Source organism: Hemitrygon akajei, chromosome 27 (assembly GCF_048418815.1).
Source record: "Hemitrygon akajei chromosome 27, sHemAka1.3, whole genome shotgun sequence".
NCBI classification, from domain to species: domain Eukaryota; kingdom Metazoa; phylum Chordata; class Chondrichthyes; order Myliobatiformes; family Dasyatidae; genus Hemitrygon; species Hemitrygon akajei.
In genome coordinates, this window is record NC_133150.1 from 14,446,687 (window position 1) to 14,460,921 (window position 14,235).

The following is a 14,235-nucleotide window of genomic DNA, read 5'->3' on the forward strand; positions in this document are numbered from 1 at the left end:
ATTGATACAGACGACAAACAATAAAGGACCCAGCCTCAATCCCTACAGCACACCACTAGTCACAGGCCTCCAGTCGGAGGGGCAACCCTCTATACCACTCTCTGGCTTCTCCCTCAAAGCCAATATCTAACCCAATTTACTACATCTTGAATGCCGAGCGACTGAACCTGCTTGACCAGCCTCCTATGCGGGGCCTTGTCAAATACCTTAATAAGGTCCATGTAGAAAACATCCACTGCCTTGCCTTCATCCACTTTCCTAGTAACTTTTTCAAAAAACTCTAAGATTTGTTAGTCATGAGCTACCATGCACGAAGTCATGCTGACTATCCTTAATTAGTCCATGTCCATCCAAATACTTACATATCCAGTCCCTCAGAATATCTCCCAGCAACTTTTCCACAACTGATGTCAGGCGCACCAGCCTATAATTTCTTGATTTCTGTTTAGAGCCTTTTTTAAACAGCAGAACAACATTGGCTATCTTCCAATTCTCTCCTCTCTACAGGTGTATGGGGTTGAGTAGAATCTGGGATTAGCCATGATGGAATGTTGCAGCAGGCTCGATGGGCTGAATGGCCTAATTCTGCTCCCATATCTTATGGTCTTATGGTCTGTCACTAAGGATGTTTTAAATATCTCTACTAGTGCCCCGGCTAGGTTTGCTAGAGCTGTTGGGGAGGGTTTAAACTAGTTCGGCAGTGGGGCGGGAATCAGAATGTGAGTGCAGAGATTAGGATACAAGGACAAAGGCATGATGCTATGTGTTCTGAGTTGGTGAGGAAGGACAGGCAGGGGACAAAACATAAATGTAGCCAGTTAGAGGGGTTGAAATGTGTCTATTTCAATGCTAGGAGTATTAGGAATAAAGGGAATGAACTTAGATCATGGATCAGTGCGTGCAACTACGATGTTGTGGCCGTTACTGAAACTTGGCAGGAGGAAGGTCAGGATTGGATGATGCACGTCCTGGGGTTCAGGTGTTTTAAAAGGAATAGGATGGGAGGTAGAAAGCGGGGGGGGGGGGGGAGTAGAATTACCGGTCAGGGATAGTATCACGGCTATAGAAAGGGAGGACGCTGCAGAGGAAGTGTCCACGGAGTCAGTCTGGGTGGAAGTCAGAAATAGGAAGGGATCAATCACTATGCTGGGAGTAGTCTATTGGCCCCCAAATAGCCCTCGGGACACCGAGGAGCAGATAAGCAGGCAGATTTTAGAATGGTGCAGGAAATACAGGGTTGTAGTTATGGGTGATTTCAACTTCTCTCATATTAACTGCCATTTCCCGACTGCAAGGGGGATGATGAGGCTGAATTTGTCAGGTGTGTTCAAGAAGGATTCCTGACACAGTATGTGGACTGGCCAATGAGGGAAGAGGCCATACTGGATCCAGTTCTGGGTAATGAACCAGGTCAGCCGGCAGACCTCTTAGTGGGGAAGCATTTTGGTGAGAGTGACCACAACTCCCTTAGCTTCAGCATAGCTATGGAAAAAGGACAAAAACAGACAAAATGGGAAAGTGCTTAACTGGGGAAGGGCTAACTATGAAGGGATGAGGCAGGAATTAGCAAGAATAAATTGGAAACAGATGTTCAAGGGTGAAAGCACAGAAGTAAAATGGAGGAAGTTTAGGGACCACATGTGCTGGGTTCAGGATAGGTTTGTCCCACTGAGACAAGGAAAAAATGGTAGGAAAAGGGAACCATGGCTGACGAAACGTGAGGCAACTCGTCAAGAGGAAGAAGGAAGCATATGTTAAATATAAGAAGAAGGAAGCAGGAGGGGCTCATGAGAAATATAGGGTAGCCAGGAAGGGGCTTAAGAAAGGGTTTAGGAGAGCTCAAAGGGGGCATGAGAAGGCCTTGGCATGTATGATTAAGGAGAACCCCAAAAGACATTCTATGCACATGTGAAGAACAGAAGGATGACAAGAATGGTGGGGCCGCTAAAGGATAAAGAAGGCAACATGTGCCTGGAGGCAGAGGAGATTGGGGAGGTCCTAAATGAATACTTTGCTTCAGTATTCACAAGTGAAAAGGACCTTGATCAGGGTGAGGTCGAAATAGAACAGGCCTGTGTGCTGGACAATGTGGAGATTAAGGAAGAAGTGTTGGATCTATTGGAAAGAATTCTTAAGGATAGGATCTACGAGCATTTGGAGAAGTACAGTCTACTCAAGGAAAGTCAACATGGCTTTGTGAAGGGAAGGTCGTGGCTCACGAGCCTAGGTGAGTTTTTTGAAGAGGTAACGAAAGAAATTGATGAGGGTAGGGCAGTAGATGTGGTCTACATGGATTTTAGCAAGGCATTTGGCAAGATCCCCCACGAGAGACTCATCCAGAAAGTCATGAGGCATGGGATCAGTGGAACCTTGGCTGTTTGGAAAAAAAAATTGCTTTACAGGAAGAAAGCAGAGGGTAGTAGTGGAAAGAAAGTATTCTGCCTGGAGTTCGGTAACTAGTGGAGTGCCGCAAGGATCTGTCCTGGGACCACTGCTGTTTGTGATTTTTATAAATCACCTGGATGAACAGGCGGAAGGATGGGTGAGTAAGTTTGTGGATGACACGAAGATTGGAGGAGTTGTGGATGGAGCTGCAGGGTGTCGAAGGTTACAAGAGGATATAGACAGGATGCAGAATTGGGCAGAAAAGTGGCAGATGGAGTTCAATCCGGATTAAGTGTGAGGTGATGCATTTTGGTAGGACAAAACTGAGTACAGGGTTGATGGTCGGTTGCTTAAGAGTGTGGATGAACAGAGGGACCTTGGGGTTCAAATCCATACATCCCTCAAGGTCGCTGCACAGGTTAATAGATAGTTAAGGAGGCCTATGGGATGCTAGGCTTCATTAATAGGGGGATTGAGTTCAAGAGTAGAAAGGTCATGTTGCAACTCTACAAATCTCTGGTGAGAACACACTTAAGAGTATTGTGTTCAGTTCTGGTCACCTCATTATAGGAAGGGTGTGGAAGCTATGGAGAGGATGCAGTGGAGATTTACCAGGATGTTGCCTGAATTGGAAAACAAGTCTTATGAGGCAAGGTTAGCAGAGCTGGACTTCTCTCTTTGGAGCATAGAAGGATGAGAGGGGACTTGATAGAGGTCTACAAAATTGTGAGAGGCATAGATAGGGTGGATAGTCAGTACCTGTTTCCTAGGGCACGAATAGCAAACACCAGAGGGCATTGTACAAAGTTAAGGGAGGGAAGATTAGGGGAGAGATCATGGGTAAGTTTTTTTACACAGAGTGTTGTGGGTGCCTGGAATGACTTGCCAGGGATGGTGGTGGAGGCTAAAACATTAGGGGTATTTAAGAGCCACTTGGACAGACAGAAAAATAGAGGGTCACAGGGTAGTGTGGGTTTAGTACTTTTTTTAAGGAATATATGGGTCGGCACAACATCGAGGGCCGAAGGGCCTGTACTGTGCTGTAGTATTCTTTGTCTAGTGTCTAGTGTCAATTTCTGCACTTGCCTCCTGTTGGGTCCCTTTGTCAGGCCGTGGGGATTTATCCACCTTGATTTGCCTCAGGGTAGCAAACACAACCTCCTTTGTAATCTCTACAAGGGTCCATGAATTTGATGCTGCTTTCCCTTATTTCTACAGTACATCCGTCTCAGATTCGATTCTTCTGAGTAAATACAGATGCAAAGAATGACTAATCACGGATTGAATAAAGTTATTCATTATCTCTAATTGCTCTAAGTAAACAATAGTAGAACTTCACAGCAATTATTTTCACAACCACATGGCTTGTTAGTTCAGAGTTCCACCAGATGCAACACAATTCCACCAAGTCACATCTTCCCACCCAACCTCTCTCTGCTTTCTGGTGGACTCCCTAATTTGTCTCCTCCCCCTCCAGCCTCCAGGAATCAAAACATCCCTTCCAGATGAGGCAGAGAATCACATACACCTCCTTCAACCTGGTCAATTGCACTTGGTGTTCTTCTACATCAGTGAGCCCAAACACAGGCATGGCACAGCTCTGCTGAGCCTCCATCATCTGTCTGCAATGGCAATGATGAGCTCCCACTCCAACTCTCCGCCCCATTTCGACACCTCATTTTACATTACCTCCACTGCATCCTCTTCTACAAATTTCATCTATATACTAAGGGGAAATTTACAATGGTCAGTAAACCTACCTACACATCTTTGAGAGGTGGGAAGAAATGAAAACATCCACAGGAGCTCATGGTCATGGAGAGATCCAGCAAACTCCACACAGACAGCATCTGAGGATCAAACCTGAGTCCCGAAAGTTAAAGGAAAACAGCACTGATTGCTCTGTCACCATATCCTACCTTCCTTGATCTATTCCAAATTAATTCAAATTATATTAACATCATACAGCAAAATGCAGAATGCCTTTACTATGAAGATGGACATAATGTCCCCAAAATTATTCGTGATCATTATTAATAATAATGTCAATTATAGATGCATCTGCAACATAGAGGCTCCACATACCCTCAGCATGGTTGTCTCAGCCCCAGCCTTAAGCCCAGTCTGCCAGATATGGCCATCGGGACTCGGTCAGCTGAGCCTGTGATAATATTTCTGCGGTATTTAGTTGTGAACACTGATCTGCTGACTTCTATATAGTTGCTACCTTCAGAACTACTTCCAAACATTCTTCAACACGGTATTCAATAATCATCAGCTGAAGGATAACTATAATGAAAGGTGGTTTCCTTGCCAATAATTGACTATTACCTTCAAAGCTTATTATTATATATTTGCACCATCTATTTATAGTAATTTATGGCAATTTGTATACAATCCACTGTATACAGTTCACCACAAAGATATTCCATGGTTGTTAAAGGAGGGGTCTCTAACGTTGGCTGAAAGGTATAAGCGAGGCCATGTTGAATTCGTACCTGACTAGTTTTAAGATCAGCATTCCTAATTTTCGCACCGTCCAGATGTCAGTGAAGAGGTGCTCACTTGAACTTGCGTCGCACTCAAACTAAGTGCCTGGGTCATTGCTAGAAGTTTGTCATGTTTTGGCCTGATAGTTTACATCCCAACCCCCATTTCAGAGACCTGCAAGCTCTGGGTTTGGTGATATATAGAGACTAGACAGGGCAATAGTTTCATACTTCCCTTCCTTAAGCAAATAATTGAGCCAGCTGTCTTTTTACAACAAACCAGTACGTTCATGACCACCATTATTGATTCCAGCTTTACTTAATTAACTGGATTTAAACACTCCAGATGTTGTGGTGAGATCTGAACTCATGTCTCAGCATTATTTATTCATCATCTGAATTACTGGTCCAGCCATATGTCAGTCATGATGTTACTGCTTAGGCAATAGGATTTCCTCTTCAGTACCGTGGGTTAAGACAATGTTCTGCTGGTAGTTCTGCGCTTCCTCTCTCTCCCCCTCTCGCTCTCTCTCTCTCCCTCTCTTTCCCTCTCTCTCTCTCAGTAACTTCATATTTTGTAAATTACAGGTTTATGCTATTAATCATCTGAACTTAAATTCCTGAGTAAAGAAAATGCTTACTCTATTCGAAAGCAATCATGTGGACTTCTCAAAAGCCAATAACAAGATGGTGTATGAAATTTGAGGTCAATTACCTATCCTTGGAACTGTGGAGTGTAACTAGATTCCCCATTTATTCTTCATCACAATATTTAATCTGTTGCACAGATTACTGTCGTGTATAGCAAATTTCACAGATGCTACATCTTCTTGCTCTGTCCTACTCATTGGCAGTGGTCATTACCCTTGAGGAAATGTGTGCATGTTCCCTCTCTCTCTCACTCTTACGAACAAATGGGTGCAAGATTTCAGTGCTGTGGATTTCCATTTTCCTAAAATGGCTACTAGTTGCTCCTCAAGCAGGAGCCAATGTGCTCCATCACCAACCTCTCAAAGCACTTCATCACAGTGAACGTATGTGCTACTGAACAATAAACAATGAGGCATGTTACTACACTCTACTTGGGCGCTGGTACAATTGAAGCCTGCTTGAAGCAGGTGGGTACCTCAGACAGCCAAAGCAACAGGTTAAATATATCAGTGAACACTGATGCCATTTGAATAGCACAGGTCCTCAGTACTTGGCCAGGCACCACATCTGGGCCAGATGCTTTTCACGTGTTCATCCTCCCAAAGGATGCTCTATTGTCAGCATCAGAAACTGAAATCACAGGGTTACTGAGAGCTGTAGGAGCCTGTGAAGGTGCCTCCATGCTTTGCTGGTCAAAGTAAACATAAAGGCATTGATCCACAGCAATTTGCCTGCACTCACAACAGGTCAACAGCAGATGCCATTTCACTGGCTCCTCACTCAACCCTGGAACAACTGCAAACTGAAGGGTCATACATCAGAATACTCTTCGTTGACTGCAGCTCTGCATTTAACACCATCACTCAAGGCCTACACCTCAATAACTCCTTGTGCAACCGGCTCCGTAACTTCCTCAGCTGCAGACCCCAGTCAGTTCGGATTGGCAACAACATCTCCTCCACAATCATCGTCAGCTGTATGCTTAGCCCCTTGCTCTACTCGCTTTATACTTATGACTGTGAGGCTAAGAGCTCCAAAGCTAAATTTACTGCAGATTTGCTGACAACACCACTGATATGGGCTGAATCAAAGGTGGTGATGAATCAACATATAAGGAGGGATATTTTAAAATCTGGTTGCATGGTGCCAGCAAAACCAAAGAACCGATTATGGAGTACAGGAGAAGGAAGCCAGAGTCCATGAGCCAGTCCTTGTCAGGGGATCAGAGGTGGAGAGAGTCAGCAACTTTAAATTCCTCGGCATTATCTTCTCAGAGGATCTGTTCTAGATCTAGCCCGTAAGTGCCATTACAAAGAAAGTACAGCAGTGCCTCTACTTTCCTAGATGTTTGCACAAATTCAGCATGTCATCTAAAACCTTGTCAGACTTCTATAAATGTGTGGTGCAGAGTTTACTCACTCATCACAGCCTGGTATGAGAACACTAATGCCCTTGAAAAGAAAAACCTACAGTACAAAAAGTAGTGGATACAGCCCAGCCCATAACAGGTAAAGCCCACCTGACCATTGACCGGACTTACCAGCAGCGCTGTTGCAGGAAAGCATCATCTATCATCCAGAACCCCATGCTCTCTTCTCACTGTTGCAATCAGGAAGCAGTTAACAGAGCCTCAAGTCCCACACCACCAGGTTCAAGAATAGTTATTACCCCTCAACCATCAGGCTCTTGAAATAGAGGGGATATCTTTACTCACCGCAACCATGAACTGTCCATAATGTGTGCACCCACGTTTATGCACTCACAACTCATGTTCTCAATATTTATTACTTACTGTTTTTCTTTTTTTTTTGTATTTGCACAGTTTGTTGTCTTTTGCACATTGGCTGTTTGTCTATCTCTGTCATGCATAATCTTTCATTTATTTTATTGTGTTTCTTCATATTTACTGTGTTATTAGGGCAGATGTTTATTTGGGACAATCCTGAGGTTTCTAGCAGTTTCTATCTAACGTCAGTCATGTGCACTTGTGTGGCTGTTAGATATCACACTGTGCTTAGATTGAACATTTTTTAAATAGCATCAGTTGCGTGTGTTTGTGGTCAAAAAAACAGTAATCTTTGACACAAATAGTTGGTGAGAAATAAGCCGTAAGACAATTCAGAACTGTTTTGCTCACTGCAGTTTTAAGCATTCGGACTTGAAAATGCCAGAAACAGCCGGGAATGAAAATGAAACTATTTTATTACTTCAACAAATTAGGAACAATGAAGAATTTGAAAGCAACGACAACCATCTTGAATGTTACAAAGGGAATGACAATTTGGAGGATGCAATCATCGAAATCATCATATGAAGGCAGTCCATTATCTGCACTAGGTGTTTGCACTGATTTTGTTCATTTACGAACACAGCAGTGTATACTGGATGAATTCCTCCATCGATAGCAATTAGGAAATAATACACAATTTTATAGTACTGTAGTAGTACTGGTAATGTTCGAATTCATTCTGTATTTCATCTAAATACATAATTCATGGCTGAATTAAACAGCAGTTAGTCTATTTTATACTATTTAAACTATTTCCATGAAATGTTGGCAAATTTTGGCAATCACTTAATTTGGCCAAAATGTACCGGTATTTACGTGTCACAATTAATTGGAATCAATTGTATTGAAATTTATTTTAAGATGCATTCAAACAATGAATTATTTATTAAATTAAGGACATATAAGATATAGTAGAATACAGTCACACAAAAATATATAGTCCAAATCCGAGTCCATGAATGTTGCAGCAGTCTGCTGTTAAATACAATCTAGCTTGTCTTCTGCCAAGCGAATACTGGGGAGCAGTACCAACTCCAGCCTGGACACTGTGCCACACTGCCTATGGCACTCTGGTAGAGTGCCCGACTCTGACGTCGCCCCTGGGCATCTGCAAATAGGTGACACCGCAGACTGAGGCCATGCAACACCCCTACCATTTGCCAATAGACTGACAATCTGGAGTTGCAGCACTGCACACCACCAACGTCCAACAGGGTCTTGCAATCACAAGAACAGAATCTAAGATGATCACTCATTGTTAGACTACACACCTCCTTCATGTACAGATGTCTCTCTGTCACAGGCAGCATCATGATCCGCACCAAATCCAGCTCCTTTAGTTTCTCCATCAATGAGCAACTCACTAATGGGGTAGACCGACAGTAGTTCTTAATGTCCAGCAGGGTCTTGCAATTATAAAAAATACATTTGAAAAAGACAATAACACCTTTGGTTGACCCCATAGAAGCCGCTGTGTTAGAGCACACCACCATCTTACCAAAAAATACAACCATTTGTTCTTTGACATCCAATTAAATAATCATTGCTGAATCCCAGCCCATTGACCAGAAATTTAATTGGACAACGCATATATACATACTGGGCTAAAAAACCAAATCAAAGGACGAGTATCCTGAGGATTTGTGTAATAACATCTTGTGGTGCGTAGTGCATTTTCAAACATTCCCAACATCTTTGAACCAGTTACAAGGCATAAATCAGGACTGGTTTGGATGAGCCTAACTCTAATAACAGTGGAGATGCTCAACATCATTCAGGACATTGCAACAAACCCACTTGATCAGCAACCCACCCAGAGAAACCATTCACCCCACCTACTTTGCACAATGGACTTCTCCTGCAGCATCTGTCAATCCCATGGCCTCTACCATCTGCCATCTGATACGCTGAGGGCAACAGGAACATAGGAACACCACCAGTAACACTCTTCTCTAATTCACACATCACCTTTGGCATGTAAAAATAATGCCCTTCCTTCACAGGCGCTCTGTCCAATTTCCCAACAGTGTTGTGGGAAAATTGCAATGCTAGACTTTGAGGAGATAACAGCTCAGGCTCACCACTATCTTCTCAAGGGCATTAAGTGTTGGCCTTGCAGGCAATGCCCACTACCTGAAAAAATGTACCCATTTAAAGGGTCAAGTTCAGCATGCACTTGCAATGAACATGAAATTTCTGCAATGGTGCGTTGATTAATACTGGCAGGACATAAACTGCAGTGTCCTTAGAAGCACTGATGTACAGAGTGAGCTGGGGATACAAGTTCACAGATCCCTAAAAGTGGCAACAAAGGAAGATCAAGTAGTGTAGAAGGTGTTTAGTTTCCTTGCCTTCATAAACAGACGTTCACTGCATAAGAGTTGGAACATCAGGTAGCTAAACGAGACATTGGTTATGCCACATTCAGTATAATGCATGCAATTCTGGTCACCTCACAACAGAAGAGATGTGGTAGTGCTAGAAAGAGTGCAGAAGAGATTCACAAGGATGTTACCTGGAATGGGCTTTAGTTACATAGAGAGGTCGGATAGGCCAGGGTTGTTCTCACTGGGTGCAGAAGGCTGAGGGGTGGCCTTACAGAGGTTTATAAAATTATGAGGTGCATAGATAACATTGTCAGTTCAAGTCTTTTCTTACAATAGAGGATGTGAGTGTAAAAGAGCAGATCTGATGTGCAAGTTTTTTTACCACACTAAGGGGGTAGGTATATGGAACAAGCTGCAAGAGGTGGTGGTAACAGGTATAATCAAGGCATTTAAAAAAGCAAGTGGACAAGTACATGCATAGGAAAGTGGGAGAGGGTAAATGTCAAATGCAGGAAATTGGGGTTACAGTAGATTGGTGCCTTGTTCAGCATGAATGAGTGAGGCCAAAGGGCCATTAATTGAACTGTACTTTTGCTATAAGTAACAAAAAAAAATCAGGGGAACCATACAACTTCCCTACTGTTCTAATCAAAATGTTGTTAATGGGGCTGATATGTATGCCTGCAAGTATTCATAAGGTTGCTTAATCTTAAGAGTAACACTGGAATTAGGCATTGCCCTGTTTAGATATTCATTGGGTTATTCTCAAGACAGTCAACCCAACACCATGTTTAAAATCCTAATGTATTCCGATGAAACTTACATTTCGAGGTATCAGGCAACCATTCCTAAAAATGCTGTGCAATTCTTGCTACATTTTTTAAAAGAAAAATACTCAAAATCTTGTTTCAATGTCCTGATTGAAAACAGATTTATTGTTCAGCAAAATATAAGTGCTTGAACGAAAACAGAAAAAAATACAGCAAAAAACCCATAATTTGATCATGGATTGCTGATCATGCTTGGGTAGAAATTCTTTTGCCCAGTGTACACTGTTCTAAATATTAATCCAGCTGAGTCTAATCCAATTCATTATAACTGCTTTGAACACGCTATTATTACCTCTGAAACTGGAATGTGACGCAATCCCATCAAAAACTATTACCAACTTCATCAAAAGAAAACACTATTAATTCATAGAAAATTAATTCCTAATAAGCCAGAGTAAATAATATTACAGATGCCCGCATCTGTGTGAACACTATTGTGCTCCTAAGCATATACTGTATAATAGACAAGTATGGCAGAAAAAAAGTTTCACAGAGAACAAGTTATAGTTTTCTTTGCCTAGAAAAAGATGGTGAACATTTGATAAGAAATATACTTCAAATGATTGTACTTCAACAAGCCACCACAATATAGAAAGAGAATTTTAAAACAAAGTATTCAGCATATTTGCATACAGGAGTTTGCATACGAATGTTTGTTTTACGCCACTTCGCTTTTACAAAAGACCTACATTAGTAACCTGTTTTCACATTAGAAAGAGGATTTTCGCTTTTATGGAAATTTTTCCCATATAAATGAATGGTTCTTCGCTTTACACCATTTTGGCTTAAGAAAGGTTTCATAGGAACGCTCTACCTTTGTAAAATGGGGGACACCTGTATTTAATATTTAAGGGAAAATTGTACGAAAATTACATTACCAATATCTTCAGAAGTTTTTCTTTGTTTCCAGTTGCTTTCCCCTGTATTGGGATAGGATGTAGACTCTTTTCCTTCTATAGTATTGCTTTCTCTCTTTGTTTCTCCTCTGAAACATGAAAAGATACAATGATTTGATGTAAAAATTATATTTTCATGAGTAAAACTGAGATCAAACTAACCAAACTTCAAAGAATACCTTCTAAAGCTTCTTTCTGTTGGGATGAGATCATCACACTACAGTTTTCTTTTTTTTTCAAAATATCAATGCCATCATTTCTATATTTACAGCCATTTATTATGGTATTTCTGAATGGCATACATTTCATTAACAGAGGTCAATTTACAGTCTTCTTCATGCATGAAGTGTTAGTTGTCAGAAACAAACATCAGAAGTTCAGAGAAAATACGAAGATGGTATTCATTCCCAAATTCTGACTCATTGTGCACATAATTCTAATCAATCTTTCACTTTTATCACAGTATCTAAACAGATGTACCGACAATCTAAATGATTCTGACAAAGTTAATCTAACTGCACATCTTTCTCGAATCATCTACAGTCTTTGATTCTACAGTCCAAGGGCATGGATAGTAGAAATACAGCCTCAGAGCTCTGCCAGTCTAGTTCAATCCTAACTTCTGTAGTTGTCAGTATGGAGTTTTCAGTTTCTTGTTGTGATTGCCAGGATATTTCAGGTTCCTCTACATCCCAAAGACATGCAGGTCAATAAGTTAATTGGACATATCAAATATGAGAGTGGTGGAACCTGGGGGAATTGATAGGACTAAGGGGAGAGAAAAATAGGATTAATGCAAGCTGGTGCGTAATGGTCAGTGAGGTCAATAGGCCTGTTTCTGGACTGTATGACTAAGAGAGTTGTTCAACCTCCTGCAGCTTTTCCTGATCACATGATTCTCCATTATTATCCACCCTGGTGAGGCTGCACTCAACAGGCACTATTCTTACCTGAAAACCACCTGCATTAGCTTCTCTTAGTCTTCTTGATTTCATATTAAATTAGGCTTATCCTTGGATAACTCCCCTTTCTCATTTACTGCCTGCTGAGTGTTTCCAGTAGTTTAAGTTTTTACAGCAGGTTCAGTCAACCAGTTAACCAAATATTTCCCAAATGTCTGTATGCTATTTCACATATGGCCTAATTCCACTATTTTTTTTCCCATAAATGACAAAGTTTCAAGCATTCTTACGACGAAAGTGACAAAAATTTTCTTTGCAGCAGGAACATGAAACTTTATTCACCACCAAAAAATATTTCAGTAACATTAATGATAACATTATTCACCTAAAAGACACAGAGCCAGCCTTCTGAAGCATGTTGACAGTGCCCAATTCTGCTTCGGCAGCTTGGACTCTCCAAATTTAAATACTGCTTGACTAATGCCCAGTAATTTAATGAACTGAAATTATGTCCAAATAACTACTGGCAAAACCAGTTATCTTCCTCACTCCCCAGCAAAAATCCTGTTCTTTAATAACATAGTCTTTCTCACCAGAAACTTTGAAATCAAACCATGCAATTTGCAATATCTGAGCTTGGAATTACCTTTCTCCACCTCTTTAACATTATTTGACACTGCTCCTACTTCAGTGCACCTGCTGCTGAAAGCCTCAAATATACCCTTCTCACCTCAAAGGAAATAGAGAATCATCCACTTAATGCAAAAAGTCCTTGCCAGATGTGTTGGATTTGGTGAGGGACTGTCTTTCAGTATGGAACTCAGTGGGTAGCTCAAATGAAATACACAGCTATCAGGCAGGTCTAGAGAGAGGTTCCAGTTGACATCATTTGTCCCTCCTGCTATCCGAACAACCAGAGGTATGTGAAGCAGACAGCAACAACGTACAGCACTCTCTCTGGGCAGAATTGTTGGACGACACCTGACCAATGCAACAAAGTGGAAACTCAGCTCCAGGATGCTCCATCAAGTTCCAAGTTGCCCTGTAACTGTCACTGTATATCCATTTCCAACATAGTCAGCATTTAAAGCTGGAATGAGCCACAAAGGGGATAGACAGCCTTTGCCCAAGAGTCTTCTGACTGTCCAGCTTGATGACTGAAAGAACATGGACACAAGGAGTGCCGTTGATCAGGAAAGTGCATGTATCTGTGCTTCCAAATACTGGTCTTTAGAATCAGAATCAGGCTTAACATCGTTGGCAAATGGTTGTGAAATTTGTTGTTTTGCCGTAGCAATACATAATAATAAAAAATATAAATTACAGTCAAAATTAAATTAAGTAGTGCAAAAAGAGAGCAAAGTAAAGGTGAGGTAGTGTTCCTGGGTCCATTCAGAGATCTGATGGTGGAGGGGACGAAGCTGTTGCTGAAACACTGAGAATGTTCTGGAAGTAGTCTCACAATAACTGCTGATTCAGGGAATGAACACAGGACATCTGTAGTTTCTAAAGAGCTCCCATCTGATGTGATGTCTCATACAAATGCAGTCTGTCTCTTAGGATGATAATATCTCTGGCAATGATTACTGCTGGTCTCTGCTCAAGGAGAAGGAGTACCTTCTGCCCAACATCCATCGCATCCCTTACTACCAAATGCAGCTCGACATAAATCCGCTTACAATGATGCAAATACTAAAGATAAAAATTAGCTTTATTTGTCACATGGACATCTAAACACACAGTGAAATGCGTCACTCATGTCGAGGATGTGCTGAAGGCAGCTCACAAGTGTGCTGTGCTTCCAGCACCCACATAACCTGCCTACAGCTTTCTAACCCTAAACTGCACGTCTTTGTGGGAGGAAACCGAAGCACTCCGAGGAAACCCAGTCATGGGGAGAACATATAAGTTCCTTGCAGGCAGCAGCAGGAATTAAAGATGGCACACTTAGAGACGACACCTGTGA

General features: G+C 41.7%; 1 protein-coding gene across 5 annotated transcripts in view; it reads right to left on the reverse strand.

The window, feature by feature from the left end:
* Positions 1 to 14,235, reverse strand: part of LOC140717136 (neuron navigator 1-like) — a 679,346-nt gene that overhangs the window by 390,369 nt on the left and 274,742 nt on the right. For all 5 annotated transcript variants that reach the window (XM_073030393.1, XM_073030394.1, XM_073030395.1 and 2 more), the window contains one exon: positions 11,350 to 11,456. In XM_073030393.1, the coding sequence (XP_072886494.1) occupies positions 11,350 to 11,456 (107 nt within the window). The remainder of the gene's footprint in view (positions 1 to 11,349; positions 11,457 to 14,235) is intronic.